At 49.9% G+C, this 26,713-nt stretch overlaps 13 protein-coding genes and 1 non-coding gene across 14 annotated transcripts; 4 read left to right on the forward strand and 10 right to left on the reverse strand.

Moving 5' to 3' along the window:
- The first annotated feature begins 209 nt into the window (after positions 1 to 209).
- On the forward strand, positions 210 to 2,974 carry ASPBRDRAFT_68120 (uncharacterized protein). Its single transcript, XM_067628986.1, has 7 exons — positions 210 to 496; positions 550 to 890; positions 953 to 1,143; positions 1,164 to 1,503; positions 1,557 to 2,088; positions 2,146 to 2,392; positions 2,451 to 2,974. Exons 1-7 carry the CDS (start codon positions 449 to 451, stop codon positions 2,657 to 2,659), a joined length of 1,908 nt encoding a protein of 635 aa, XP_067475822.1. The 5' UTR covers positions 210 to 448; the 3' UTR covers positions 2,660 to 2,974.
- A 375-nt stretch (positions 2,975 to 3,349) lies between these two features.
- On the reverse strand, positions 3,350 to 5,639 carry ASPBRDRAFT_33164 (uncharacterized protein; the record flags this gene model as incomplete). Its single annotated transcript, XM_067623087.1, has 9 exons — positions 3,350 to 3,739; positions 3,797 to 4,303; positions 4,350 to 4,492; positions 4,543 to 4,575; positions 4,629 to 4,705; positions 4,758 to 4,841; positions 4,889 to 5,393; positions 5,436 to 5,451; positions 5,511 to 5,639. 9 exons carry the CDS (start codon positions 5,637 to 5,639, stop codon positions 3,350 to 3,352), a joined length of 1,884 nt encoding a protein of 627 aa, XP_067475823.1.
- A 759-nt stretch (positions 5,640 to 6,398) lies between these two features.
- Positions 6,399 to 7,135, reverse strand: ASPBRDRAFT_306876 (uncharacterized protein). The gene is made up of 3 exons (XM_067622803.1): positions 6,927 to 7,135; positions 6,697 to 6,867; positions 6,399 to 6,639 (listed from the first exon to the last, which is right to left on the reverse strand). The coding sequence occupies exons 1-3, from the start codon at positions 6,995 to 6,997 to the stop codon at positions 6,489 to 6,491; spliced, it is 393 nt and encodes a 130-aa protein (XP_067475824.1). The 5' UTR covers positions 6,998 to 7,135; the 3' UTR covers positions 6,399 to 6,488.
- ASPBRDRAFT_t225 lies at positions 6,584 to 6,714 on the reverse strand. The gene has a single exon. It is a non-coding gene; the product is annotated as a tRNA-Sec (tRNA).
- Positions 7,136 to 7,561: 426 nt separating the features above from the next.
- Positions 7,562 to 8,197, reverse strand: ASPBRDRAFT_306867 (uncharacterized protein). The gene is made up of 2 exons (XM_067622802.1): positions 7,912 to 8,197; positions 7,562 to 7,852 (listed from the first exon to the last, which is right to left on the reverse strand). The coding sequence occupies exons 1-2, from the start codon at positions 8,033 to 8,035 to the stop codon at positions 7,677 to 7,679; spliced, it is 300 nt and encodes a 99-aa protein (XP_067475825.1). The 5' UTR covers positions 8,036 to 8,197; the 3' UTR covers positions 7,562 to 7,676.
- Positions 8,198 to 8,693: 496 nt separating this feature from the next.
- ASPBRDRAFT_46786 (uncharacterized protein) lies at positions 8,694 to 10,822 on the reverse strand. The gene is made up of 4 exons (XM_067625709.1): positions 10,132 to 10,822; positions 9,860 to 10,074; positions 9,635 to 9,811; positions 8,694 to 9,584 (listed from the first exon to the last, which is right to left on the reverse strand). Exons 1-4 carry the CDS (start codon positions 10,533 to 10,535, stop codon positions 8,923 to 8,925), a joined length of 1,458 nt encoding a protein of 485 aa, XP_067475826.1. The 5' UTR covers positions 10,536 to 10,822; the 3' UTR covers positions 8,694 to 8,922.
- Positions 10,823 to 10,982: 160 nt separating this feature from the next.
- ASPBRDRAFT_46787 (uncharacterized protein) lies at positions 10,983 to 11,652 on the reverse strand. Its single transcript, XM_067625710.1, has one exon. The coding sequence runs from the start codon at positions 11,475 to 11,477 to the stop codon at positions 11,136 to 11,138; it is 342 nt and encodes a 113-aa protein (XP_067475827.1). The 5' UTR covers positions 11,478 to 11,652; the 3' UTR covers positions 10,983 to 11,135.
- Positions 11,653 to 11,925: 273 nt separating this feature from the next.
- On the reverse strand, positions 11,926 to 13,770 carry ASPBRDRAFT_658987 (alpha/beta hydrolase). The gene has a single exon (XM_067628612.1). It carries the CDS (start codon positions 13,415 to 13,417, stop codon positions 12,374 to 12,376), a length of 1,044 nt encoding a protein of 347 aa, XP_067475828.1. The 5' UTR covers positions 13,418 to 13,770; the 3' UTR covers positions 11,926 to 12,373.
- A 436-nt stretch (positions 13,771 to 14,206) lies between these two features.
- ASPBRDRAFT_209817 (DUF3425 domain-containing protein) lies at positions 14,207 to 15,160 on the forward strand (the record flags this gene model as incomplete). Its single annotated transcript, XM_067621878.1, has 2 exons — positions 14,207 to 14,354; positions 14,415 to 15,160. The coding sequence occupies 2 exons, from the start codon at positions 14,207 to 14,209 to the stop codon at positions 15,104 to 15,106; spliced, it is 840 nt and encodes a 279-aa protein (XP_067475829.1). The 3' UTR covers positions 15,107 to 15,160.
- A 921-nt stretch (positions 15,161 to 16,081) lies between these two features.
- On the reverse strand, positions 16,082 to 18,057 carry ASPBRDRAFT_57938 (uncharacterized protein; the record flags this gene model as incomplete). Its single annotated transcript, XM_067627819.1, has 4 exons — positions 16,082 to 17,569; positions 17,633 to 17,778; positions 17,834 to 17,914; positions 17,973 to 18,057. The coding sequence occupies 4 exons, from the start codon at positions 18,055 to 18,057 to the stop codon at positions 16,082 to 16,084; spliced, it is 1,800 nt and encodes a 599-aa protein (XP_067475830.1).
- An 898-nt stretch (positions 18,058 to 18,955) lies between these two features.
- On the forward strand, positions 18,956 to 19,791 carry ASPBRDRAFT_57939 (uncharacterized protein; the record flags this gene model as incomplete). Its single annotated transcript, XM_067627820.1, has 2 exons — positions 18,956 to 19,318; positions 19,417 to 19,791. The coding sequence occupies 2 exons, from the start codon at positions 18,956 to 18,958 to the stop codon at positions 19,789 to 19,791; spliced, it is 738 nt and encodes a 245-aa protein (XP_067475831.1).
- Positions 19,792 to 20,125: 334 nt separating this feature from the next.
- Positions 20,126 to 21,847, reverse strand: ASPBRDRAFT_199012 (uncharacterized protein; the record flags this gene model as incomplete). The annotated part of the gene is made up of 1 exon (XM_067621275.1): positions 20,126 to 21,847. One exon carries the CDS (start codon positions 21,845 to 21,847, stop codon positions 20,126 to 20,128), a length of 1,722 nt encoding a protein of 573 aa, XP_067475832.1.
- Positions 21,848 to 22,516: 669 nt separating this feature from the next.
- ASPBRDRAFT_184338 (N-acyl homoserine lactonase family protein) lies at positions 22,517 to 23,484 on the reverse strand (the record flags this gene model as incomplete). The annotated part of the gene is made up of 3 exons (XM_067620020.1): positions 22,517 to 22,947; positions 23,013 to 23,373; positions 23,452 to 23,484. The coding sequence occupies 3 exons, from the start codon at positions 23,482 to 23,484 to the stop codon at positions 22,517 to 22,519; spliced, it is 825 nt and encodes a 274-aa protein (XP_067475833.1).
- An 827-nt stretch (positions 23,485 to 24,311) lies between these two features.
- Positions 24,312 to 25,140, forward strand: ASPBRDRAFT_658990 (SDR family NAD(P)-dependent oxidoreductase; the record flags this gene model as incomplete). The annotated part of the gene is made up of 2 exons (XM_067628613.1): positions 24,312 to 24,892; positions 24,951 to 25,140. The coding sequence occupies 2 exons, from the start codon at positions 24,312 to 24,314 to the stop codon at positions 25,138 to 25,140; spliced, it is 771 nt and encodes a 256-aa protein (XP_067475834.1).
- Positions 25,141 to 26,713: the final 1,573 nt, after the last annotated feature.

Here is a 26,713-nt window from a genome sequence, read left to right on the forward strand (position 1 = left end):
GTCTGCCCAAATTGGGCCCAACCAAGCGCTACCTCGCGCAACAGTCTTCCACTTCTGCCTGGATAGCAGAGGATGGCACCCTCTCCCATGTATAGGCATTCAGACCGCGCACTCCACCCCACAAGCCTAGGCCAGGTTAGTGGCTAGTGCTTCTTCTACTCTGTCCTCAATACGTCGTGTATTTAGATGTGCTGATGTGCTAGTTAACTAGTTGAATCCTCGCTTAGGCAACACGTCCGGTTAACTGTCGGCATGGAGGCCTTAGGCATCCATCCCCCGGGAGGCGAGGTCACGTGGTGCCACACCAGGTGGTTTAGCGGGTCATGTGCCATTTGGCCTGCCGGCGATGTTAAATCAATAATCAAATCAAACCTGACTACTCCTGGACAATCACCTTGCATCTTGCATTCGCTAAAACCGTGCTATTCATTAACTGGGAGCAGCCTTCATGTCTGGCCGACCACGAACAGCCTGTCGCCGATGCAATAGTCATAAAGCAAGCACTCGTACATGACTTTACAGGCGACACCAACTAACATGTATACTTAGGTACGGTGCACAGGCCTTCGCCCGGCATGCCAACGCTGTCAACGAGCAAAGCAACCATGTATTTATGATGCGCCTTCCACGGCATTTCACAGCACCAATGCGGTCGGTATCAGCCAACTGGTATCAGGATTAGCACCAGGACCATCTCATGCTTTACCGCAACACTCTGGGGCGCTTTCACATGGTATTCCACAAACTCTAATGCACAAACTTATTGATGTGTACTTCTTGCACGTGTATAACGCACGTCTGCTTGTTCATCGTCCTACCTTCTTACAGCAGCTCGCCGATAATGCTGTACCGGACCACGTTGTCTTGAGCATGTGCGCTTTAGCATCTAGGTAAGTTTATCCATATTGTTTGGGAAACTTGCCAAGCAAGTTCACTGGACTTAGTGTCATAGTTTCCTTTCCGACGCGAATGGCAAATTGTGGCTGCGTGAAAATGAATTTGGCCGGGAATGGGCGAAACGAGCCGGCCAGCTGGTCTTTTGCGAAGCCGAACATCCTCGCCATGAGAACATACCCACATTCATCAACCTAGCTCTTTTCTGGTATGCCGAAGGGGAATGGATAAAAAGTGCTGTCTACAAATGTACGACTGCGACCCACGAGTCTGTGATGTGAAACATTTAATAACCCAGATCCCATCATGGACAGCTAATGGGCTGCTCATTGCGCGACTGTCCGGTATGCCTATGCGTCATAGGGCCTGTGAAGTTCCAATTCATATAGAGTTGAAATCTCGTCGGATATGGGCCTGTCTAGTGACTAATTCATTTAGCCCGGAGGGCCACTTGGAACAAGGGTTATTATCCGAAGCAGCAAGGGATTATATTCTCCCATGTCCGGAGGACGACTTTGAGAAAAAAGAAACGATGTGCGGTGAAACTTTGAGTAGCGGTATCCGGGACGGAAGTGCATACGGCGAGCTGATCAGAGTGTTGACTTTTTGGTAGGTTCGTACTGGGTGAGAGAAAGAGAGAAATGCGACTGACTAGCGCATAGGGACAAAGTATGCTCACTTATCCAAAAGCCTTGGCATAACTTCTCCTCTCGCCTGGGAGCCATCCACGAGATCGACAACCACATTTCGAATTGGCGCTCAGAATTGCCTCCCTTCTTGAAGATCGATGGCGAGAGAATCCCTAGCGAGCTTCAAATCCCACTTCCGATCTTGTTTGGGCTGCACATAATTTACCATCAATGCCTCTGCTCTCTGCATGCATCTATCGTGCCACTTTTCTGCTGGGGTTCGAGTGTTGAACCGTTTTCATCAGCTCGGCAGATGTCAGCTCAGATCGCGTACGACAACGCCAATTCTGTATCGAATTTGGCAAAGATGATATTGAATGGTGCATATGAAGCTTCTCGTACCCCGAGTTTTGTTGGTTACGCATGCTATTGTGCCTGTGCCATTCAAATACCCTTCCTCCGCTGCGCCAATCCAAGTGTGAGCGCCCAAGCTAAACAGAATATCCTTACCAACCTGAAGTTAATTCAGCAAATGGGACAATATTGGCGATTTATTTCACTATTGGTATGAAAAAGGTTTCCATCTCTGAACAGCATCGCAGTAGGCACTGATTTCATGCAGGGCATCAATATCCGAACCATCTACGAAGTTCACTCCAATTATCCATGCAACGTTGACGACGAGCCCAAGAATATGGATGCATCAAAACTCAACGAACTGCGAATCGATGCTGAGCGAGCGAGGTCATCGATTCTCGTCCATAATAATATTCTCCGAGGGCGTACAGGCTCGGCGGCGCAACTCGATGCAGACGTTACCGATCTGGGCCTGGACAACCTGGCAGAGAGAAGCACGGCCACAAGCGAAGGTACCGTAGTACACTCTGCGCAAGAAGAAAATCCCTCATTGGCTCATTATAATTGCAGAGACAATAGAATCGCTAATTACCGAGCTGTCCGCACCATGGGAGCAGACTGCAGGAGATCTGGATGCCTCAGAAGAGCAAATCCAGGTTTCCCAGGTTCTTTCCCAGCTGCTGCATGTTGAGTCTGTGAATGGTGGACCGTTTGCCTTCCCTTACTCCGGGCAATATTCACTAGATCAACTCGACAGCGGTACCGATTGGGCTGTGTGATAAGGAGTATGGGGTTTCATTAAGTCTAGTGGACAAGGAGATTATTTCAATATATCCCGGTTCAAGACCACGGCTAGAGATCCAAGGGCCAATGATTTTTTTTTTTTTCAAAGTCTTCCACCCGAACTTATTTGAAAGAAAGAAAAGATAGAGTGTAGATTAGGAAAGGATGTTAAAGTTATATATATATACTAGGTAAAATACTTCGTCATCGCCCTTAAATTTCGTTTTACTTGACTCCACTGACAGGGGGCAGGCAAAGCTGAATTCTGTCGTCGTCATGTTGAGCGGGTATTTGAGCGTGTTCAGGGCAACTTTTGGAAAAACGTCGTTGAACATAGTTGTTGAACTAACCCCCGCGCAAAATAGACGGGGTAAGTAGCTTAGTTAAGTATATATAATAGCTTATAAACCAGGGCTGAGTGCTCAGTGAGCAAGCAGTGCTCCATGATATGAAATACTCACTGAGCAAGACCCCTGAGCGCCCCCTCACTAAAGCGGCGGTGTCCCGACGAGGAAGTCTAGCGGTCATCCTAGAAAATCAAGTACGTATAGGTGCATACATAAGAGGGAGAGATCCGGGTTACAGTAGGCATCTTATCGCGGAGCAATGCATGAAGCAGAGTATAATATATTCGTCAGGAATAGAGATCAATCCCATCCAGCAATTATCATCAGAGCTTCAGAAGCTTAAGATACAGCCAAAACCGCCACCCCCCAAGCCGGCATATCCACCGTGAAGCTCCCACTCCCAGCCACCGTCGAAGTCTGCGTCGTAATCGACACATCATGCGGATAATTACTCACGGTTTCTCCCCCGGAGAGCATCTGCAGCTGTCCCGAAGTAGTACCCTCGATATTCACGGTCACGTTCTGTGCTGATGATCCGTAGTTCGCCAGCTTGATGTAGTAGGTACCCTCGTCGGATACCGAGGTGACCCAGTAGAGCGGGTCAAAGTCCGCGGTTGTGTTGACGGGCAGAATCGTGGTGCCCCGGTTGGTGGAGAACATCTTCTGGACGTAGTAGGATGTGGAGCCGGTGATGGAGTCGGGGCTGGAGTCGAGGCCGAAGAGATCGGGCTGTTACAGGTCTATCAGATCTGTGGTAATAGTGACAAAAGGATGTTGAGTACTCACCGACCACTCGGCCATATCAAAATGCTCCAATAACGGGGCAAAACTGGCCATCTTGACGATATCGCTGTTACGCTCCAGGCCGATCATGTAGACGGCTTCACTGCATGACCCCTGCATGTAGGACCAGTAGGTGGTGCTGCCATCGTTGCCGGTCGTGCTGGCGTATTCGCCGACGAGGATGGGCCAGTCGCGGGACCAGTTGTCCCATTCGTCGAAGAGGTCGATGAATTCGTCCGGGGTGAGGTAGTGGTGGATGTCGGTGATGACGCCGTCGGGGATGGTGGATGGGAGGCAGGAGGTGTCGGTGGTGGAGGCGACGATGGTGAGGTTGGGGTAGGCAGCGTGAACGGCGTCGTAGATGAGAGTGAACCGGTTGGCATAGGTCCCGCAGCCGCTGTTGAGGTTGTCTTCGTTGCCAACCTCGAGGTATTTGACGTCCCAGGGCTCGGTGCGCCCGTTCTTAGCACGGAGGGCGCCGTATGTGGTGTCTGTGGAGCCGAGGACGTACTGCTGATGTTAGAACAATATATGGGAGTAGTTGAAGGGTGAATACCTCGAGTTCGTTGAGTATATCGTCGACATAGGGATCCAGAGCTGATCCGGAGACAATGCCACCTCCTAGCGACAAGCCGCTCCATACGGCGAGAAGCGGCTCCATGTCCATGTCCTCGCACCATTGGAGATACTCGTCAAGTCCTAATCTACGAGTAAGCTCGTGTTCTGTTTTCATAGAGATGGCAGCTTACCAAGTGCGTCCGTATTGGGATAGCCCCAGTCGCCTGCAGAAGATGTAAGTCAATAATGTCCATACATAACAGCGAGGTATCCATACCTTCACGTCCTGGGCGATCAACAACAGGCCCAATGGTCTCGTTCCACTTCCAGCGATCACTTGGGCTTGCACCTTCACTGGGAACAGTCAACATCAAGCATTAGACAATCCCGGATCAAAAACACTCACATATTATTGCCACCAGGAAACCGCAAAAAGGATGGTTTGACGTCCGCAAGGAAACTAGCGACATCATCACGCAGGCCGTTGTACCTAGACTATGTTAAACTATGGCCCGAATAACATGCCGACACACTAACCGTGAGTTATAAGTAGGAGGGAACAGCTGCACCAAGCCAAAGTTCAGCGAGCTCCCGGCCACCTTGGAAGCATCGAAACGCAGCTGCCACACATTGTGCGCATCTGCAGAGACAGTAGAGGTGAAGGAAGTCTCATAGTAGGTAAAGTTGGCGCTGGTGCTGTCCACGGTGATGTTGTGATCCGCGTAAATAATCCCACTCGAGTTGCCCACCAGTCGGAGGTTCACAGTGCCGGAATAGTCTCCCTTCATATAGAAGTAGTTGTCGTACTCGGTCCCCAGAACAGGGACGCCATCGTAGCCTTCATTGGCGAAGCCAACGTAGCCGGTTGCTCCAGATGGAACGGTGACCTTGAGCGTGGAAGTGATGGCGCTGCTAAGGGGATTGGCCGTATCTTGGGAAATAGTCACGTTGCCTACTGCGCTGTATGCCGTAAGGCCCGGATCGTCGCCCTGGAAGCCGTTGTTGCGGAGTACTTGGCCGTGAATGCCACCATCACCTGGTACTAGTCAGGGGCCAATCCTCGGTGTTTGTTGTACAACCTTACCAGAATTGTTGATATCCTATATCAAGCAGATGAGCGACTACAGCGAAGTAGTGGAGGGCAGATCAGAGTACGTACCTCAAACATGACCCCATAAAGAAGGGGACTCGACGCATTCCCACCAGTCTTGGACACCGTGAGCTCAATGGCAAGTGCCTGACCGGCAAGCCATGTCATGGCCAAGGAGGCCAACGTAGACGAAATCATGTCTAGATGCTTCTAGCTCTACCGACTCTACAGCGGTGTCATCCCAGGGCTACTCCCCCCGGAAGACGCCATTCTTAAATACTTTACGCAACAAAAGGTACACTTATGCAGGCTGTAGAACTATTCCTGTTCCTTACATGCCAAAGCCATAGTGATGGCCAACGCATGGGCCCATTAATGCAAAATGACCGCATCATCCCCATCCCCGGCCGATAAGCCCACAGGAGAATTACCCCGTCGGGGTTGGCTTCATTCTGCACTTGATGGCACCGACCCCTCAGGCAGCAGAAGATGCCGGCACTGGCGGATGAAGGAGCATAAAAATAGAGCGACATGATGGATCTTGCAGGCAACATGTGGTGCATTTGTCGCATGGTTGAAGAAATGCGGGGGGAGCGCAAATGAGGGGTTTCGAGGCTATCGTCGTCGTCCTCGGCCATTCTGCACCGAGGGAGGTGATAGTACTAGGTGCTTGGCGGAGATTTTCCGACCACTCAAGTAGATTTGCCTAAATTGCATTGGAATATTTCAAGGCATCGACGTAAGCAAACCTGTCATTCATGATCCCATGTCTACTCATCAAGGAAGATAACTGGTAGGTGCCTGGATGGCGGCGTACCAAGCCCTCGTATTCGGGCCGCTCAGGGGTCAGTCCAGGACAGCCACAGCCCAGATGGAGCTAGGCGGTTCCTAGTATGAGATACGGGTAAATCGGGTCACCTTTCTCGAGGAATGCGGAGTTTCCGCAAAAAAGTGGCCCGTGAACATAGCCAGGATCAATTATCAACTGCGTCATGTGTGCAGCCAAGGAAGTTCATAAGGAAGCGGTTGCAAAAACATTATTACAGACTAGCCAAAATCACTTCTGTTTTTAGTCCCACTGCTAAACTCCGTCGTTCCGGGTAACCAAGGAAGAAAAAGCAGAGGCAAAAAAGAAAAAGAAACGTCCCGGGAGAGGATCGAACTCTCAACCTCACGATTAACAGTCGTACGCGCTAACCTTTATGATGAATTAGTAACTGAGTGATTGGGTGAATTTGATGTAGGGCAAGCTTACCAATTGCGCCACCGAGACATCGCTCTATATCCGAGTTTGCCGGATAGTGTTCTATATAGGGCGATGTCTAGATGGCTCCGAACACCCGAGGCCGATAATAGCATCCACTTACACGTATGTATTTTCAACGCGACATCACTCGCTAGTATTGGCAATGAGATCATCCTCGATCTGTTGAAAGCTGGATTGCTTAGTATCAAGAAGTATGCTTCATGTATCGTAGTCATCACCTATGATTTATCATTATCATCATCATCATATTGTAGGTAATAGTATTAGATATATAAATAACCGCGCACATGCTATAAAATACTAGCACTGCTAACGTATGCACATGTCCTCGAAAGATAGTATGCAATATATCCAGTAGGTCTTAGGACAAATGCTATACTAATATAGTAGTATGCAGAAGGAGCGTACATCAAATTAAGATCATTCGAAAATGCATCCAGTCTCCGCCTTCGCAATATATATTTCTACCAGGACTAATTCTCCCACCCAACCAGGATACTGGAGGTGCTTAAAGGGCAGCAGAGCGCAAGCCGATTAGTAAAGATGAATCGAGACCTTAAGCTATAATTACTAGGCCATTCAGATCGCCTGTATCTCAATAAGCGTTCCAGGGCTACGCCCATTATATGACCACAGTCTATGCATGTACCTTGGTTTGCTATTGGCGGTTACACAACGAAGGACGCATGAGACTATAATCAAATAAAGTTTAGAAACCCAGTTACGCATTAACCTCATAAAACCTGACCCAATCAACCACCATTGACAATCTCACCTCAGATATTAGAATATCCCCAACGGGTATAGCTTCGCTCTACCTGCCTCCAGTAGCCGCTACTAGATCCTGAGGCGGATACCAGAATCCCCAAGCCTTATCTAGCATATGATCAGAAAGCATAGAAGCGAATAAATTCAACAAGATGACATTATCAACATTAGCGCATCATAAGTAAACATCATAATCCACTCTACGCCTCAAACCCAATCCCCGGCCCATGGTCCGGAGACCTCAACGCACGGTCATATTCCCTATCAGCGCGGAAATCATCCCGAGCGATCTGATCCTCGTTGGGGTGGGGGCGGTGGCCGTGGGGGTGCGTATGCTTGTTCTGAGGGGGGTGGGAACGGTGGGTGTGCTCGTGGCCTGTTCTACTGTCAGTAAACGATGTCTAGATACCAGAGGATCGATTTGGGAAAGGCTACACGAACCATCATGACCGATGGTAGGGGGATGGTCAGGAGCGTTAGTGTGCTTGGGCTGCTCGGTCTTGTCCTTGTGGTGGTGGAGATGTAGAGCGTCTTCGGCTTTGTGGATGAATCCCGACATGGTGGTGATGGAAGTATTTCTGGAATGTGAAGTGGTAGAGTGGTAGTGTTAGATTCGAGGTGATAATCAGAAAGATACAACTACTGATTCTCAAGGAAGCGATCAAGATTTATAGATGTAGTAGGAGATTAAATGACGTCGAAAATAAAATGATTGCGTGGCTAAGCGCGGCATAAGTAACTACAGGATGGGCTGATTTGATAACTTCCAGTTTCCTTCCTATGCATGCATGGTTTGACGTCATCGCGGAGAGGGACGGGTTGATTGGAACAACTTCGACTAAGCTGCAGATCCCTAGACAAGCCTTGTCTGTGGACTCGGAACGGGCGGCACACTACTACTACGTATATCATTTGTACTATAGATGCATGTGAGTTTCATTCTAAGGAATATGTTATCTAGTTTGGCTGTTACTATGACTGGGGCTGAACGGTATACTGTCGGAGGCGTGGAGAACTGCGGCATGGGCATATGAAGAATTATGGGACTCCCACACGATATGATACTTATATGAAGGGTCAGAATGATTGTTCTGGGCTAAAGCTCACGGTCGCGATCTATTGTAAGGCTAGTGGCTCGAGAGAGGCAAGCAAATAGTGCCTTACCGAAATAGGAAACCCGGGCGATCTAGAGTGAACCCCGCGATCAGGGGATTTTCATGTGACCTAGCTAAAGGCTCTTTGGAGTGCAGACATTTGCGATGACAAGGTACATTAGGACTGGCATTGTTTATTAGACATGATGGACATAATTACATGCCATGAATTGACAGCCCTCAACACCAACGTCTTCAGATTCTGATTCGTTGACCATCAGAATGAGCACATTCCATTCATTTGTCAAAGTACGGCAACGGAGAGACTATCATCCCGATAAAAGCTAAATGATTACACACCCTCCTCAGTGGCGTGCACGCTTATCGGGGTGTTCTTAGGCTTTCCTGGCTCATCCTCTGGGGAAACAACCGACTCTTCATGCTGCAGTAAACTATCGGTTCGAGACCTTCCAATGATTCCCCTCGCAGTATCCCTCCGTTCGAGGTAAGCAATGAGGCCGATCACGGGGAGAGTCAGAATGCCCGTCACCAAGCTCGCAATATACCCTTTTCGGAAATTGGGCGCATCGGTTGCGGGATAGAAGATGATCGGCCACCAGGTGACAAAGCAAAAGTCAAAGGAATTCATGAACCCCGTCGTGATGGCCCGCAGCTGCAAGTCATGACCCGTGACGTCGGCCATCCACGAGTACCAGACCGCCTGAGGAGCATAGGTGGTGCCGAGTAAATAAAAGGCCACAAAGTAGCCAGCGTCCGTGGCAGGAGTCGAGACCAGGATGGCGGAACCGATGACGAACGTGAGACCAATGGCGATAGACACCTCCCATCGTGACTGTAGCTTGTCTGAAATGGCGGCATACCCAACCGTGCCGACAATGGCAGTCGCATAGATGACGGTGGGATAATTGTTTTGTTGAATGACGGTGTATCCGCGCGAGGCGAGCCAGTAGGCCATGACATTGTTGCCCAGCATTTGCACACAGAGGGAATACACTGCATGACCGTTAGTGGAGAAGATTGGTGAGGCGGTTCCTAAAACCTACACATAAAGACAAAAGGGAGGAGCCAAAATTGCCAGCTCAGCAGGACGCGCTTGAACACTGTGATATCCCAGGACTTCTTGGAGAGAGGACCCAGCCGAGTGGCCGCGTGTTCCTTCTGCTCGTCGGTAAGATACCAAGCCGCACGGTGTGCTGGAAGATCTGGAATGAAGACCCAGCCTACAACATGGTCAGCCTTCTTTCATCGTCAACACGGGCAAGCCATACCGAAGAGTGCCACTGGGACCGTCATCACCGAGACGATAATGAATATCCACTTCCACGCCGGCAATCCACCTTTACCCGCCAGTGTCTTTAACAGACCAGCTTGGATCCAGCCACCGGACATTGTCCCGAGTTGGCCAAAACAACAGAAGACGGCTGCCCGCATCCCGAGCTCTGACTTTTTGTACCACGAGCCTAGGATAAACTGTGCGCCAACGCTATCAATCGTTAGTATATCAGCCTAGTTTGCTTGCACATTAGAAGAGGGATTTTACTATGCAATAGCCGAGAACCCTCCTTCGATCGCATTCAACAGAATGACCTGCCACGCCCGTGTCATCTTGTAGGTGATCAAGGTCAAGACACTCCAGGTGACATTGGCCGCCACGAAGACGTATTTCGGTCGCACCACGGTGAGAATGCTGGTACCGGGCATTTGAAAGACGGCATAGACGACCATGTACGCGGTGTTCATGTAATTGTACTCTTTGCCCTGGAATCCAAGCGCCTCTCTCATGCCGCTGATGTAGGCGGAGGAATAACTGGAACGAGTCACGCCAAACAGGAACCAAATCAGGGAAAAATAAGGGAGCAGAGTCACATCCAGTCTGGCCAGCAGGGCCCGATCCTTGGGATCGTGGCCCCAGAGCCAGCTCGCAAGTCGCGTCCGGAAGGCCATGTTGACCAGCGGTTATCTAGCGGAGACGAATCGATACTATCACTTGCCAGCAGTATGGCTAGATCTTATCCAAGAATGGGCGTAGTTTGGGGTAAATAAGATATCCAAAGTGTCAGAAGCCCTGCCGCATGTCGCACAGACGTTCAACTAGCGGATATCCTGAATGCCTTGACAGAAGAAGCAGTAGAAACCAAAGAGAAGCCTTATCTGCAGAAAACACAGAGATACTTGAGGTGCAGTAAGCTAGACTTCGGAGATGATGAAACACCGCCTGTGAATGGTGCGAGCTCCGGCCGATAAGCAAAGGAACAAAGTACTGAAGATGATGTGATCGTCGGTGAGGGGCAGCATTCCTGCAGTCGGCCCGCGTGACCCCAAAGTGAATGATGGTGGATGTTGTGGAAGTTGTGGTTATTTTTGAGGTTCTTCAGTCTAGGATATGTCAACTAAAATAACACTGGGATCTTCCATGATAAACATGTTGTCTCATTCTAGGACTACCACTTGTGACTGATACCCACAAGCTGTCACTTTAACACACATACATCTCCCCATCTGAAACAAGTACAATAGCCTCTTCGCCAACCACACCAGCACATATTAATCGCCACCAACTGATCCCCCCGTGCCGATCTGCTCACCAAACAAAAACGATGGCTGCTTATTACTGAAATTCTCGATATCACCCAGCACATCCCCAGCTTCAGGGCCTTCGAATGCCCGCTTCACTGCGCGCTCGTCCTCAAAGAAGAGCGTGCATCCGAAGGAGTACGGAATTCGATCTTCTGTGGGACCCGGACCAAACTTGAGGACATTCCAACCCTGTAAGTTGTATTTCTTCCAGTGTTTATCAACAAGAGGCATATGGTGCGAGAGATAGTACTCGTAGTTGTACTTGGCTTCAACTTCGTTGGGATAGAGGACGGTGACTGTGTAAGTCATTGTGTTGTAGCTGGTTGCTTAACAATTGAAAACAAGTATGGTTTTATAGGAGCTATCACAGACAGTTGAATGAGGCAAAGAACTTCACGGACTGCAAAGGAGAGCTTTATAAATAAAAAATGGGCACGTCACTGTGAGATGGTTTACCTCGCAACCACTGACTTCAGAATGATCAGTTCATACTTTCTGAATCAGCGTTCCTAACTGGTAAACCCACAAAGTTTACACCAAGGGAAGCTTGTGAAGTGGCATATCCAGGGCATGACAACCTTTCCTTTTCTTTGGTTCCGCAGTCATTACTAAGAAGTGCTATTTCTCCGCAAATTATCCAGCAGCCCTATTTCGTGGTCTAACTTATCCACGGATCTGAGGTATAGCAGGATAGACTAAATCCACTTTCAATAAGCTAGGCAATAGTTCGCGTTCTGATGTCTCGTCCCACACGTGCGGCAATGATCCTACATCGAGATGTGAGCGCTTGATATACATGTCGTATGTCAATGAAGAACCTACATAGCTAGCATCGAGGTTATTAAAGCCAGTGACTCCCGTCCCCACACGTTGCCATGAATTCGTGGGTGACGATGGATCACGGGGTTTTTCCAGATGGGCAGCATTTAGATCTTGGTCACAGAAGATAACATTTCGAATTGTAGAACCCTAGGGTAGCTACAGTGGAGAAAAGGTTAATTTGAAGAATATACAGAAACCTTAAATATGCAATGCAGATCCAGTATTGTCCTAGTACTGCCAACCGATCAAGTTACCAGTGGACAATAGCTGTCTTCGTACCTTGTGCGACTAACCGCCAGGCTGCACCAAGAAGCCAATGAGAGATAAGAAATGAGTGAAGGCAACCTCTTGATATTACAATGGGATAGACTATCCTCCGAGGTCTAACCAAGGTTCGCCCGGAAGAATTGGGTGAGCTTCTCCCAAGGAATGAGCTCCACACGATCATAGAGGTCGACGTGACCGGCACGTGGAACCCAGTACAGCTCCTTGGGTTCCTTTGCCTGGGCGTAAGCGTTCTCGCTGAACTCCCGCGAATGTGCCTGGTCACCGGAAATGAATAGAAGAGGACGGGGCGAGATCGAATCAATATCATTGAACGGGTAGAAGTTCATGAATTTCGGGTTACTGGTCGTTGTCCGCTGAGTCTCCAGATACCACTTGGTTCCCGGGGGAATGAACTCGCCCCGCCGGGTGAAGTAGAAGTCGTAAAATTCGCGATCAACCGCGCTGGTGTTGGCTGTGAGGTGACTGGGGACACCGCCAGAGTACTGGGTTGGGCCCCCTTCCGCCTCGACCCAGCGCTCCCTGGCGGCCGCGGCAATGATAGCTTTGCGCTGGGCCAGGGTCTGGGACTTGTGTAGCCCATCGCGGTTCACAGCACCCATATCGTACATGCTGGCCGTGGCGATGGCCTTCAGGCGCGGGTCAATCTTCGCCGCACTGACCACAAACCCGCCGCTGCCACAAATCCCCAGAATGCCAATCCGCTCCCGATCCACGAAGCTCTGCGTGCCGAGATAGTCGACCGCGGCACTATATGCCTCTGCATAGACATCCGGAGAGACCCCGTTGCGTGGCTCACCGCCGCTGGCGCCCCAGAACGGAAGGTCCAACGAGACGGTGACAAAGCCCTGTTCGGCCAATTTGGTGGCGTAGAGATTTGCGCTCTGCTCCTTCACTGCACTCATGGGATGGCCAACAATAATCGCAGGGGACTCAATACTGCGACTCAGATTGTTGCGGGTGAAGAGATTTCCCTGAATTCTCGTGCGGTATAGATCCTGGAAGGTGATGGGGGTCACCGTGACGATGTCGCTGCGGTAGAAGTTATCGGCGCCATACGACATATTCTGCGCCCATGCGGACATTTGATGAACGGGGAGCATCATCGCAAGGACGGCGATGGTGTTCCTGAACAACCTCATGATGGCTGCTGTTGATGGCGAAGCGCTGGTACGTATGATGATGATAGGAAAGGAAGAATGAAGAATTGACTATGGAAAGCCGATGAGGCGCGCAGCATGTCGTGAGCTTTATAGCAGTTAGGTCCAATGCTGCTGCCTGCATCCTCTACTTCTATAGAGCTTCCATGTTTAGCAACTGTACCTGGCGATATTGCTCGTCGTTGAGAAGACATCGTCATGCCGAGGAAATCATCCATAGTATTGTCCCGATTACCGTGGCTCCATAGCTGCGACTGGCTTATACGACTCCCCCACAGGGAAGGATCTTCAAACGGTGGTCGTAAGTCATTTCCTGTTAGGGAATGTTTCTCGGCCGCGATGGGAATTACATGGTCGTGAGGTTGACGTTATCTCTGGACTAGATATCCTCCGAGTTCAGGGACCAGCGCCACCGGCCTCATCGCCTTCTTACAAATTGAGTTGTTCAGGATGTGCCGAGACCACCGGTGGGAGAAAAGAGAGACACGGAGTGTAGTTAGATACTGGATCGTACCAGTGGAACAGTGCCGTGGGTCAGCGAACAATACGTTTATTGGTGCTTGGCGACCAAGAATATAATCCAGTTGCATTAGTGCCCGAAAGGGTCCCATCAAGTCGCCCAATGGCAGGAAACTCACTGGGGATAGCCCTCTTCAGCAACGGTAGTTCCGAAACTTTAACATCATGTATGTAAGCCGTCTGCATTTCTTCTCTGCAATTTCTTCCTTCGGACAATTCCTTCGATCTTCAACCCACTCTCCGATCAGTATCATGGCGTCTTCCGACAGGCTAGATCAGTCCATTATTCTCCAACAATTGCCTCATCAGAGCTACATCAAGCGTCAGAACGAAGATTGGGCTGGAGTGACTAACCCAAAGGAGAGGAAACGGCTGCAGAACCGATTGAACCAGAGGATTTGTAAGTGGTTTCCATGCGACTTAGTTACCCCCTTCATGGACTAATCTGCGGGGAACACAGGGCGCCAGAGGAAACTGAAAAAAGGCGCCAAAGATGGGGCCGCCGAAGGAGTCACAGATGCCGGGAAAAGAGGCATGAATGAACAACTCACCCCGACTACTGCACATCAACGACGTGCTATGCTTGAGCGGTTTGCTCTGGACGCACTGCACAATTATATGACCAACCAGCCCAATACGGACCAGCTCATGAGAGTAATCCAACTGAATACCATCAATGCTTTGACATCAAACGCCACAGCCCTTAAACTACAGGTTGATTGGCTCGTCTGTCATGCTATCTCGCCCTTTGGATTCATAGGCCCGGCGAAGGCTGCAGATCTCACTGCCTCCTCCACCGGCCCGACGTCGTTGATTCCGACGGACCTCCAACGGAGGATCCCACATCACCCTTGGATTGATTTGTTCCCGCTGGCGAGGCTGCGCGACAGTTTACTGGTGGCTACATGTGTGTCGGATATGTTGACTGATGACGATGAAGAACAGCTGTGGGCCGATCTTGTGGAATGGGGTGGCAATGGTACGGAGGGGGCTGGCTTGATTGTCTGGGGCGAACCATCGGATCCTCGGAATTGGGAGGCAACAGTGCCGTTTCTTAGAAGATGGGGGTGGCTTTTACAAGGCTGCAGCGAGATTCTCGAAGCGACGAATTACTGGCGACAGATGAGGGGCGAGAGACGCCTTCACTTTTAAGCACGAGAGCCGATGGGAGGATTCACGACTGCAAGAAAACAAGCAACGTTACTCACGATCTACATAGCAAGATACAGTAGTAAATATTAGGATACCGTTTGATGGATTCGCAAGAGATGCGTGTGGAGATCCCATTGTCATCATGCATAGTTTGCATTGAGTAAGCTTGAATGTGCAACCTTGCTCTAGAACTCATGAATAAGGCTCTAAATAGCCCCATCGTAGGATTCTCAGCCAGCAGTGCGTTTAGCTACTTGTGACATGACTTCCCAAAACGACCAATGTCTTCCCATTTATCTCTGGCTAAAGTTGATGGAGATCGAAGTTACGGACGGAAGACTTAAGTTACATCTGCCTCGACCCGTTTCGTCCCACATCAATCAATGCACCTGCTGATCATCTAAGCGGCTTGCAGTAACTAGCGCTGTGAGAAGGGGACCTGTCATGTGTCCTCGCATGCATTATAACCGTACACCACCAGAGGCGCTCCCAGTTTCCACTTCTGTGTCCATAAGGAGTCGCTGACCTCGTGGGTTTGTTTGTTTAGTGTTGGAAGAAAAGCCGAGCTATACCAGTAGCCAATAAAGAGCTTTCTCTCTTGGTATATGTGGTAAATGTCTCAATATTTAAACTAGTGCAACGAGCGATATAACCGCCTCGGACTTATGTCTCCCGTGAGTCTACCAGCTGACCTTGGAGCTGAGAAACCATGGTGCTACCTGGCAACACAGTTCTAGTCGTAACCTAACCCCAAAGGAAGGGAAGGAAATTTAGAACAACTGGTGATTGCGAATATGACAAATACTTGAATAGATATCCACGGCAAGAACTGATCTAAGGGGCGATGTTGAGTGGGGAATGCTAGAAGAACACTAGGGCGTATCTACACAATTAACATCGGCATATCCATCATTCCAAACCGTGCCTATGTAATGCCGTAAGATACCTGAGCGCAAATCTTGGCAAAGTACACTGCTAAACTCGCTCTCTGCACAGAATCGAGTCCAAGACATGCATGAGTTTGCCGTGACAGTCAGGGACAACTCTCTGAGATCTCCAAGCAACAAATCTGTCCGGCCTGACGAGAACACAACCGCTTTCTTCGACCCCTCGGTTGTCATGCCAGTCTCGATGCACGTCACTGTAGTCAAGGCCGAAGCCGATACCATACACATTGATGGGAATTCCTGTTGACTTGGTGATATGTCTGGCTGCCTCTTTCCAACCATCTCCACCGATCCCCGTGAATAGGCAAAATGCGCCTTTTCCAGCGAGATCATGAGTCGAGATTTTCTTGCCCCGGGTAGGGATATCCAACCAAGCGTGAGGGAGTCGGCTGCCGGGATAAGTGGTGACCTGAACCTGCAGGATTGGATTGCCCTCCAATTTTGGCCTGCTGTGCTCTTCATCCGCGAGATAGACCGCCGTTGATTCGTACCATTGATTGTAAGCGGCACCCCAACTCTGAACCTCAATCTCTATACGCTTCATGGCATTCTGGATCTTTTCACGATACGCCGCCCCTTCATCACTAGCTTCCGACAGCTTGGCCAGCTGTTTTGCTCCTTCTTCCGGGGTGGCAGCAAACATTCCGACTGATTGCCAGACGTCCTTTTGCGCGTGAAGGCCGTTGTTCGCCTCCCGAACAAGCATAGCACCGACCGGTTGACGCTCCTTGCTGTAGGAGTGCAGCAGCTGACGGCCGGCAAGCCCCTTGGACACGTAGGCAACCTTCCACGCGAGATTGTATGCATCCTGGACACAAGTGTTACTCCCCAAGGCGAATGCCGGCGGATGGCGATGTGCGGCATCGCCCAGGAGGAAAACATTCGCATCGTCAATGGAGTAAGCCTCGGCGATACTTTCACGCACGGTCCAATGATCTATCTGCAGAATCTCAATATCCACAGATTCATCTCCAATCAGCTCCCGTATACACTGGATGAGCTCGGGACTCTGAGGCGTCAACCCCTCAAACGGGTCGCTACCATTGGGACCAAAGCCTACCAGCACCCATCGATTCCAGGGCCGGACCATCCGCAGATGCGCCACGAGGCCAAAGAAAGACGTACGATCGGGCTTCAAGATCCAGTGAAGGGCAGCGTGGCGGTCCTCGTGCATATGGCGTGTCAGATCCGCGCGAATCAGAATGTTGCACGCCTTGCCACCGCTCGGCTTGCTGATATACTTGAAGTCCAACTGCCGTGCTACCTGGCTTCTCGCCCCGTCTGCACCAAAGAGGTACTGCGTGCGGACCTGGAAGGTGGTGTGGGTGATGTTGTCCTGGATCGTGCAGATGTATCCTGTCTGCGCCCCATCACGTCCTAACTCCTGCACGCCCACCAACTCGGTAGAGAATCGGACGTTGAAATTGTGATGAGAAGCATACCGCACTAGGAGAGGCTCCAGTTCCGACTGGGAGAGCTCAGCATACTCACACGGGGTGATGCCGAACGCGTTTCCCTGTCAAAGGCTCAGTTGGGATTTCTTGGAAGAATAAAGTTAAGACGGGAGTGGTAGGCCTACGACACAGGACGGATGCTCAGCCCATCCGAGGACTTTTCCATATTCTTCGCCAATCATACTTCTGGACCAGCGCATCGATTGAAAGGAACGACCACGGACCGACTGCTGAAGAGCTTCGTACTCGATTCCTAGGTCGCGCAGACATTCTACAATACATTTAGTTAGGAAGTAGACGAGGGACCTCATTCCTGAGCGACATACCGAAAGCGAACGGATTGAATGAATGAGCCCTAGGGGTGTCCGCGGTACCAGAGGCCTTGGAAATAACGAGCCCCTCGAGACCTATACACACCTGGATGAGTATCACAGAGCTCTTCAATAACGTTCATGGAATACCTACCATGTTGTCCGAGAAAGCTTGCAAGGCCGAGTCCCGCGGGTCCGGCACCCACGACAAGAAATTGGGTTTGCACGTCCGAACTCATGTCGATTGTGTTTTCAATGGATTTGTGGACTTTGAAGATTAGTAAAAGGGATTTGGTACCAGGTACAGTCTTGCTCAAGATGACCAGCTAGTTTACGAGTACGAGGCGTTAAGTGGTCTTTTATAATTCTTGAAGCGGCAACGTCTTGTCATCAGGGAGTACGCAGTACTCACGCATCTACTGCGTTCGTCCTATCAGACATTTGATACTAGCCAAGATGCAACTGTTCGGTGTTAAGACCTACTCATTGTAGAGAAGGTGGGTCAACCAAAGGCGTATTTACCTGGTAAACGAAGCATTTCATTCGCCTCACCGTCGCGGCGATGTAGATTGATCATGAAAGGCCGATATCGCCGGTAGTGCTACCCCGGAAGTGCGTTGACAAGGTCCAGAACAGCAGATTGACTAAGCATCAGGCTATCAGAATTGGTGTGATCGACACGGTCCGCTACAAGCAACGGTGTTTTTATTAGTAGGGTTTTACAAATATGGCAAAAGGCCCGTACTTGATAGATCCATCTATAATCGGAGCAAGGGTTTTGGAGCGCCGAAATAAACCTTCGGACTATAGGCCTTTACCGACACCGAGGATGACTCCCCACCTTTTTACCTATTTAGGCAGTTTACTCGGCCGGGAGTGGATCAGGTTTGGACTGTCCATTATCATCGATGCCGCTGATCTAAGCTGGGTCCTGAGACAGGTAGTATCTGTTGTATACACTCTTGTTAGACTCCTACACGCAAGTTGTCCGAATACAAAGAAGAGACTAATGTGGAGACGCTTTTCATTTTTAGTCATGGCGGATAAGCACTGCCGTGCTCGTCAGGCCTATAAATTACCCATGAACTGCTCTGATTTCCTCACTGCATAATTGCACAGACTACTTCATAACACCCAATGTCCATCACCGACCGCGTCGTCCTTGTTGCCGGTGCCTCCAAGGGCATCGGCAGAGCGATTGCCCTGCAGGCCGGCAAAGAAGGAGCATATGTGATTGTCAACTACCACACTGATGCGCAGGGTGCCGACAAGGTGGTGGCGGAAATTGGGGCTAATCGCGCGCTGGCCGTCCAAGCGGACATCTCCAAACCGGCCGATATTGACCGACTGATCAAGGTATCCGTGGCACGCTTTGGCAAGATCGACGTGGTCATACCAAACGCGGCCTACGTGCCCTTGGCCGACGTGGAGACGGCCACCGAAGAACAATTTGATATGGCATTTGGTGTGAATGTCAAGGGACCGTGGCTGCTTGTGCAGGTATGCTGCCTCGAGTCTTGCTTGCCCCCTCCCCCCTCCCCTTCACCCCTTCTTTGCAAATCCACAGCCTCTTGCAGCGCTAAAGTTTGAAATAACAGAAATCCCTTCCCTACCTGAGCAGCGGCAGCGCGGTGATTTTCATCTCCTCGGACTTGACCGACTTCAGTACGCTGCCGCCACCGCTGTTCCTCTACATCTCGACCAAAGGAGCCCTGAATCTGATGGTACGGTCAATGGCCCAGACGCTAGCAAGCCGGGGCATCCGTATCAACGCTGTGTCGCCGGGTACTACCGAAACCGACTCTTTTTTCAATTCCAACACTGACGACAGCACCCGGATGTTGGCGCAGCTCAACCCATTCAAGCGGCTTGGGAGGCCGGACGAGGTGGCCGCCGCTGTGAGCTTGTTGTGGCGTCCAGAGAGTTCCTGGATTTCGGGACAGGTTCTCAAAGCCAATGGGGCGACCTGCTGATGTCTACGTCGCCTGTGGGGGCTGTGATTATGTTTAGCTCTAGCAGCCATGGCGTCGTAAGTGAAAGGATGCCGATGAACTGTTCTTTGGAAGGGGAAGCTGGGTTTGGCGCCGTGGATTTGCCTTTAGACTCTTAGATAGATAGGCATCTTAAGAATAGAATAAGACTCTTTGATATCCCGTATTCATCCGAGGATACATTGTGCCTGATTTCGTGTTGTATTACAGAGTAGTAATCTTATTGGTGGTAACCCTTTCATGTCCTCTTGATAGATCTTGATAAATAGCGACGGTCGGATTGGAAACCCCCAAAGTATGCACATGTTTGTTCTACTTATATCACTAACTCCTCCCACAGGAAAGACGCAAAAAGCGGGTCGTAGTCGGCCAAGCTGGCATCAGATTCCAATACCTCACCATTCACAGGCCATCCGTTTGCCGCCCACGCCTTTGACCTGAGCGTTTCAAGCTGCGTCCAAATAGGATGGTGCCCCTTTGAAAAGGTAGAAAAGCAGATATTCACTACATCGCGCAGACTGCTTGATTCTGGAGAGTGACAATGTTGGATCAGGTCCTGCAGTATGATCGCGCAGGCGTGAATCACGTCGAAGTGGTCTAATACCCATCGGTAGGGTGCCAGTGATTCGTCACTGACTCCCGCTACAAAGCCACGAATATAATCCTGACAAGAGTTCAAAGCCTTTGCTCGGGATTCTTGAGGCCACTGTGACGTGCGTAGGTAGGGTTGATGTAGAATAAACATCATCTTGCAGCAGCACATCATTCGACTCATGGCAATGAACCTTTGTAGGGCATCCACGGGGACATGGTCTTTTTCACATTCGTCAGCATAAATCTTTTCCGCCTCATCACCCAACTGGTTGATATCGCGAAGAGTGGGCTGGCTCACGCCGTAAACACGGTGCATAATCTTTGAGATTAATGTGGTGGTCAGTGATATGGTCCCAAGAAGCTTGCGCTCTGAGCTATTCCCGCAGTCAACGGATCGGACATCTGTCGTTTCAGGATGGATCAGTGGGGGAAGACCATGCGAGATAGCATAGGTGATGTCCAAGCCGCGGATCGACCACCAGATAATGCGACTGGCCTCAGCCTCTGGAGCAGAGAGCTGAAAGAACAGCGGTTCCCGGTGAAGACCGAGAGACTGGGCAGCTCTGACGAGGATAGAAACCGAGCTGGGATCGGGATGCGAGTGTCCTTCCGCCATGCTGGGAATGGCAAGAAAGAAAGCTACTCGCACGGTATTGAGATTGGGTCGACTCGGGTAACCAGATTCGGCCAAGAGTTGAGTTGTGACTTCTTTCCAAAACGAGGAGCGAGACGAGAACCACACATTGGGGTTCTTTGGCGCCGTGATGGATCGGGTCGCAGTGTAGCATATAGCTGCAATGAGCGCGAGCGCACCAGGCTTCGAGCTTCCCTGGTTTCGCTGCTCGTGCACTTGAGCGATAACTTCGTGGCAGTCTACAAGTGGGAACCAGAAGTGGCAATACTGCGCATACCATGCAATGAGCTGGTCCACCTCGGCCAGATAGATGAAGTCGTTCGATGTTTGAGGTGCTGACCCCGGGGAAAGACCATGCCGATCGCAGGGTGAGACAGTCGACTTCTCCACCCCGGCCACCCATGATGAGCTCGAGTAATACCGTAGTCGACCGTCATCCGATGCTTTGAGATGACCGACTTGGTTGAATGGGATCGGTTGCTGCTCCTCTGACCCTCCGCTCGATTGTTGGGTCGCAGAACGCGTCGAGATACGTTCATCTTCTGTCGTCACATTCCCCACAGCTCTCACCACAGCCTTCGGTCGGTAGAAGCAGGATCGACCATTCATGCTGCAGCATCGACAATGGGGCTTCGTTCGATCGCATTTGATCTTCCTAGACCGGCATTGCTCACAAGCTTGCACGTCGCGCTTCCGCGCTAACCTTGGACGGTTCAGGTGAAGACGCCGAAAGGGTGATGCATCCGATGAGGACGCCCTCTGATCGAGGACCTTTTCAGTAGAGCCACTTCGCTCATTTCCAGAAGCCATGGCACATGAACCCGCTGTGAAAAGCTGAAGGTATAATACAAGTGGTCACCCATAGTAATGAATGATGTGGAGGAACTGACTCAACTTTTGCTGCTTGAAGTAGATTGCGGGTTACTGGTTCCCACCCGCATTCCGGTCTAGCTGCTTTCGGAAATTCTAACGGCCGAAAGGCTATTTCTGAACCCTGAAGGGCACACGTCAGTCACGTAGCGATGAAGTGTTCTCCATGTGGTTGCAGATCGGATGACTTGCTTGCTGCTTATGCTATCCCCGGATGGATGTGGTCCGCCGCGCTGTCTGGACTCACTTGTTTACTAAGCTGTGATAGCTAACTAGTTAACTATTCTAGACGATATGTGCCACACATTACTATCCAGTTGACCAAGATATATCGCAACGATAACACCAATTTTCTCAGGTCACTGCAGACTATGTCTGGCAGTTAACTGACTGACGTGATCGGGAAGTTCCGGCTGTATGTATTCTTCTATTTTTCTGACAGGCTTACAGATATGTGATGGCACAACATGCTATTGTGGATGCAGGAACCAGATCTATGCTTGGATTGTGTAGACTGACCTCCAACACAAAAGGTGAGCCCATGAAGGTGATAAGCAAGTACGAAAGCCAACCTGGCGCCTGCTGATGAATCGTATATTACAGGCTTACTCAAGAGACTGGGCCCGGCCCAAACGAATTGAAGTAGCCCAACTCATGCCCGAGAACCACCTTTGCCTTCTTCCGTGCGACCAGGTTTCGAATATACTCCCGACTACGATGCCACGCATTGAAGTCCCTCGTCAAAGTCCCCGGAGGTAAGCCCTGCTCGTAATTTTCCCAGACATGGAACATGTCGCCCGTCAGAACTACAGTGCCGGTCTGTTCAAGGCTAAGCTCCATTGCAACGGAGCCAGCAGTATGTCCTGCACAGTGATGCATAGTAATCCCTTGGAAGAGTTCGAAGGTCTGTCCGGAGAATGTCTTCCAATTCAGCCGCGTCACATCAAGATAATCGCCCAGGTATGTGCCACGCTCGATCCCGGTAGCGAAGGTCCAGAATGCATTCTTGAACTCTTCCTCGTGGCACCAAATGGGTATGTCTACGTAGGTTCCTCTCAGTTAGAACGGGCACTACCTCATTCACTTACCTTCATGCAGAGCTTACCTGTACCAAAAAAGTGCTCGAGGCCACCTGCATGGTCACAGTGAAGATGGCTCAAAACCACTGCTTTGACATCGCTAATCTGTCCAGCGCCAGTAGCTTTGATCGCCTCGGGCAGACCATGAACCGACTTATTCCAGATTCTCGGGGCACACTCCATGGCTTTCGTGCCCCAGCTCCCAATCACATCCTCGCAGGATCCAGTGTCAAAAAGAATCAGACCAATCTCCGGATGGAATATCAAGGCGGCAATCATGATCAAGTCGCGTCGCTCGTGCGGCTGCGGTGGTAGATGGGCGGGGAATTGATTTGCCCCCATCAGCACGTTCGCTGCGTCCACATCCAAGATTCCCAGGTTTAAGAGCTATAATGAACATATGACGGTTACTTCTTGTTATGCGGCCGGTAGTGTACACGTAGACTATGTCTGGAGTGCACTTACCCATAATTTGGCGCCTGTTGGTAAGAGCGACATTGCGGTGATTTTCGCAAAGATGGCTGCGTGGATGTTCCCCTAATATGGGAGGGTAAGTTGTGCATACTTGTAGATGACATACTAAGGTTACAATGGCGAGTGAAGCCACTGGTAATGTAGGGTGTCAGTCACTTGGGAAGAGCCGAACCAGATCCATTTGTGGACCCCAAAATATAATCCACCTGCATTAGCGCCAACGGAAGGGGAAGTGCGGGTAACGGTGTAAACGAGACCATTGGGTGCCAGTGGTGCGTTGCCCATGGTTCATAAGATGATTTGTTATCTCAATCCGCACAAGGTTTGATCCATTTGAATCTGTAAACTGTAGTGGGTCCTCTATGCACACACCGTAATCGACCTGCAGCAGACTCATCGACCTGATAAGCCACCTGCAGGTATCTCCAAATATAGGCCTCCTATTAGATCACTGTTGTTGACAACACAAGTGCAAAGGGCATAGATCTGCGTTGGATGGCTTCCTAACTATAGGGAATTGCTAATTTTTGACGAATGACTCTCTGTCTAGGATACCAGAGAGCCATATACCGATTAGTCTTCGCCCCACTGGGGGTTAACGCAGCCCAAAGAACGCTGAGAAGGGAGAACTACATCGTGCCGCATGATCAAACTGCATTGTCTGAGCAAATCAGAAAATAGCTTTTCCGAGTCGTGGTCAGTCGTGGTGAGCCATGGATCCGTCGGAGAGCAACCGATTACACGTCGTGGTCCACCCGACCTGGTATATTAAGGTCGACTTCCAGGGAAAGTAGAGATTTATATCACTCCAAAGCTCTGTCATCTCATACTATACTCCAAACATTGCTGTCATGGCTTCTTCAGTGTCCGGCAAAGTCTTCGTTATCACTGGTGGAGGATCCGGAATGGGCTTTGCCACGGCGACGCTTCTCCTGTCCAGAGGCTCGCACTTGGCTGTATGCGATGTGAATGAGGCCGGTCTTAACGCTCTTGTGGAAGGAATCGATCCAGCGCAACGGAAGAGGGTAATCACACGCAGAGTCGATATCACAGATCGTGCCGCGGTCAGGTCCTTCCTCCAGTTGGCCAATGAGATATTTGGCAGGGTTGACGGCGTTGCAAACCTCGCAGGCACTGCAGGCCACCGACTTGGCCACGAGGAAATATGGCAAATTGACGAAAAGGAGTACCAGTTTATCATGGACGTCAACGTCAAGGGAGTCTTCAACCTGCTGAGTGAAGCGCTCCATCCTGGGGTGCTGCAAGAGCCCGGCAGCTTCGTGCATGCAGCGAGCATGTTTGCAGACCGCGGGTTCGCAAAGGGCTCGGTCTATAGCAGCAGCAAGCATGCGGGGATTGGCCTGGTCAAGAGCGCTGCGATTGAGGCAGGAAAACGGGGGATCCGGGTCAATGTTGTCTCGCCGTACGTTTGGTGTCAATGATGCCCGTCCTAGAGGAGCACGATCGTTTCACTAACCTGGCACACTTAGTGGTCCCATAGACACGCCAATGTTGCGTGCGAATGAAGAGAGCGGTGCTGAGGGTACTGCTCCAGCTGTGCCTCTAGGCCGATTGGGAGAGGCATCGGAAGTCGCCAATGTCGTCGCGTTCCTACTGAGTGACGACGCTCGATATGTGACAGGAGCGACTTGGGCGGTAGATGGAGGGGCAAATGCTTGAAGGTTATCATGTTACTGATTATGGCCCCTGACAGCTTGTTGTCCATTATGCTCATACCAAGAAGCTCCAGAGTACTCCAGGGGAGAACTTGCGTTTGCAGCATGGACCTAGTCAGTATTGTCGTCAGCTTGGCTCAATATAAACAAACAGTTTGAGGTCACCATCCGCCAGAGTGAGTTGCACCATGTGGTGGCAACAAGTCACGAAGTGATTTTTTTTTTCTTATCTTAGAGAACCGGTAGACGTCAATTAAAGGCGAGTCAGTGAATCGAGACACATAGGGAACTATCTACATAAATAGTGTCGCTTAAAGCTCCGCTGAGACACGGCGGATATACTGGCATTGATTAGAAACCAGTACCACGACCAGTACGATTCTCCTATCAACCGAGAGATCTGGAATGCCATCTTCCGCCAGGCCTTGAAGTTCGAGATTGGTCTGTTTGAAAGTGCAAACGGGATGAAGCCGGCTGACTGTATTTCAACTAAATCTGAGGTATGGAAGTTTGAGTATATGTGAAGACATGTGTGGCACGGAGTATATTGTATGGATTTCTCATATAGGGATTATCCATACTTCACTGTACGAGGAAGTTATTGTACAGCTTGAACCAGTGGGTCCGTCATTTGCCGTTTTTGGTGTCGCTCCTTATTTTAATCATTCTGTTATTGATCGATCATGTCAAGTAGTATGCTAGCTAGCTATAACTGGCGCTCATTCATTCTTTTAGACTACGGGATCTGCCGTAGTAACTATTACAGTTATCTTCAACTTGAACCAGATAACAAGATACAGTTGTGAGACTCAGATAGAGAAATATTTCAGCGGTATTTCTTCAGGTAGGAATATAATGTTTATGATTAATGCTCACGGGTAAATCATTCAACATTAGTATGCGCAGTACACGATACCGTTAGGAAACGAGGAGAACTATGCAACCCCCGAGATGACCCCATTAGAACTATTGAACTGTGATCTATACTTGATCTTTCATGAGAAACGATACTTATACATACGTTGCCCAAGATAAGCACATAGAGGCTATTATCATTTTTGCATTAGAGCACACTCGAACCGTATGCTAGAAGCTCTAAAAAGAGATCTTATATCTACTGAATAACAGTAATAATGATAACTGCCTCAATTATCGTAAGTATGTAGTGATGTCTCCTGAAAGGCTTTTACAACGCCGCAATATTGGAGCTTCTGTTGGGACACATATCTCTCCGTCGCATAGCTAACTAGACGCGATATCTTTCATAGGGTCCTTGATAAAGTCTTTTGTTCGCTAATGAGTCGTCCTGTGTTATTTTCCCTTTTTCTCAAATACGTGGCCATCATATTATTTAAAATATATAGGAGGGCGCCGGAAATATAATATGTAAATAGCCTTCTAGGAAGTTTGTCAAGTAGTAAGAAGCCATGAGTCATCGAAACAAGGTTCATGTCACAAAATAGACGTACGCAGAGGGTGCAAGAATGGCAGATGCCAGTATATGAGTAGTGTTAATAGCGTCTCTACAGACGCCTTTTAGCAGCATGGACTATGAATGAGATATTCGAAGACATAAT

The sequence above is a fragment of the Aspergillus brasiliensis genome (assembly GCF_001889945.1).
Source record: "Aspergillus brasiliensis CBS 101740 unplaced genomic scaffold ASPBRscaffold_12, whole genome shotgun sequence".
Taxonomy (NCBI): Eukaryota; Fungi; Ascomycota; class Eurotiomycetes; order Eurotiales; family Aspergillaceae; genus Aspergillus; species Aspergillus brasiliensis.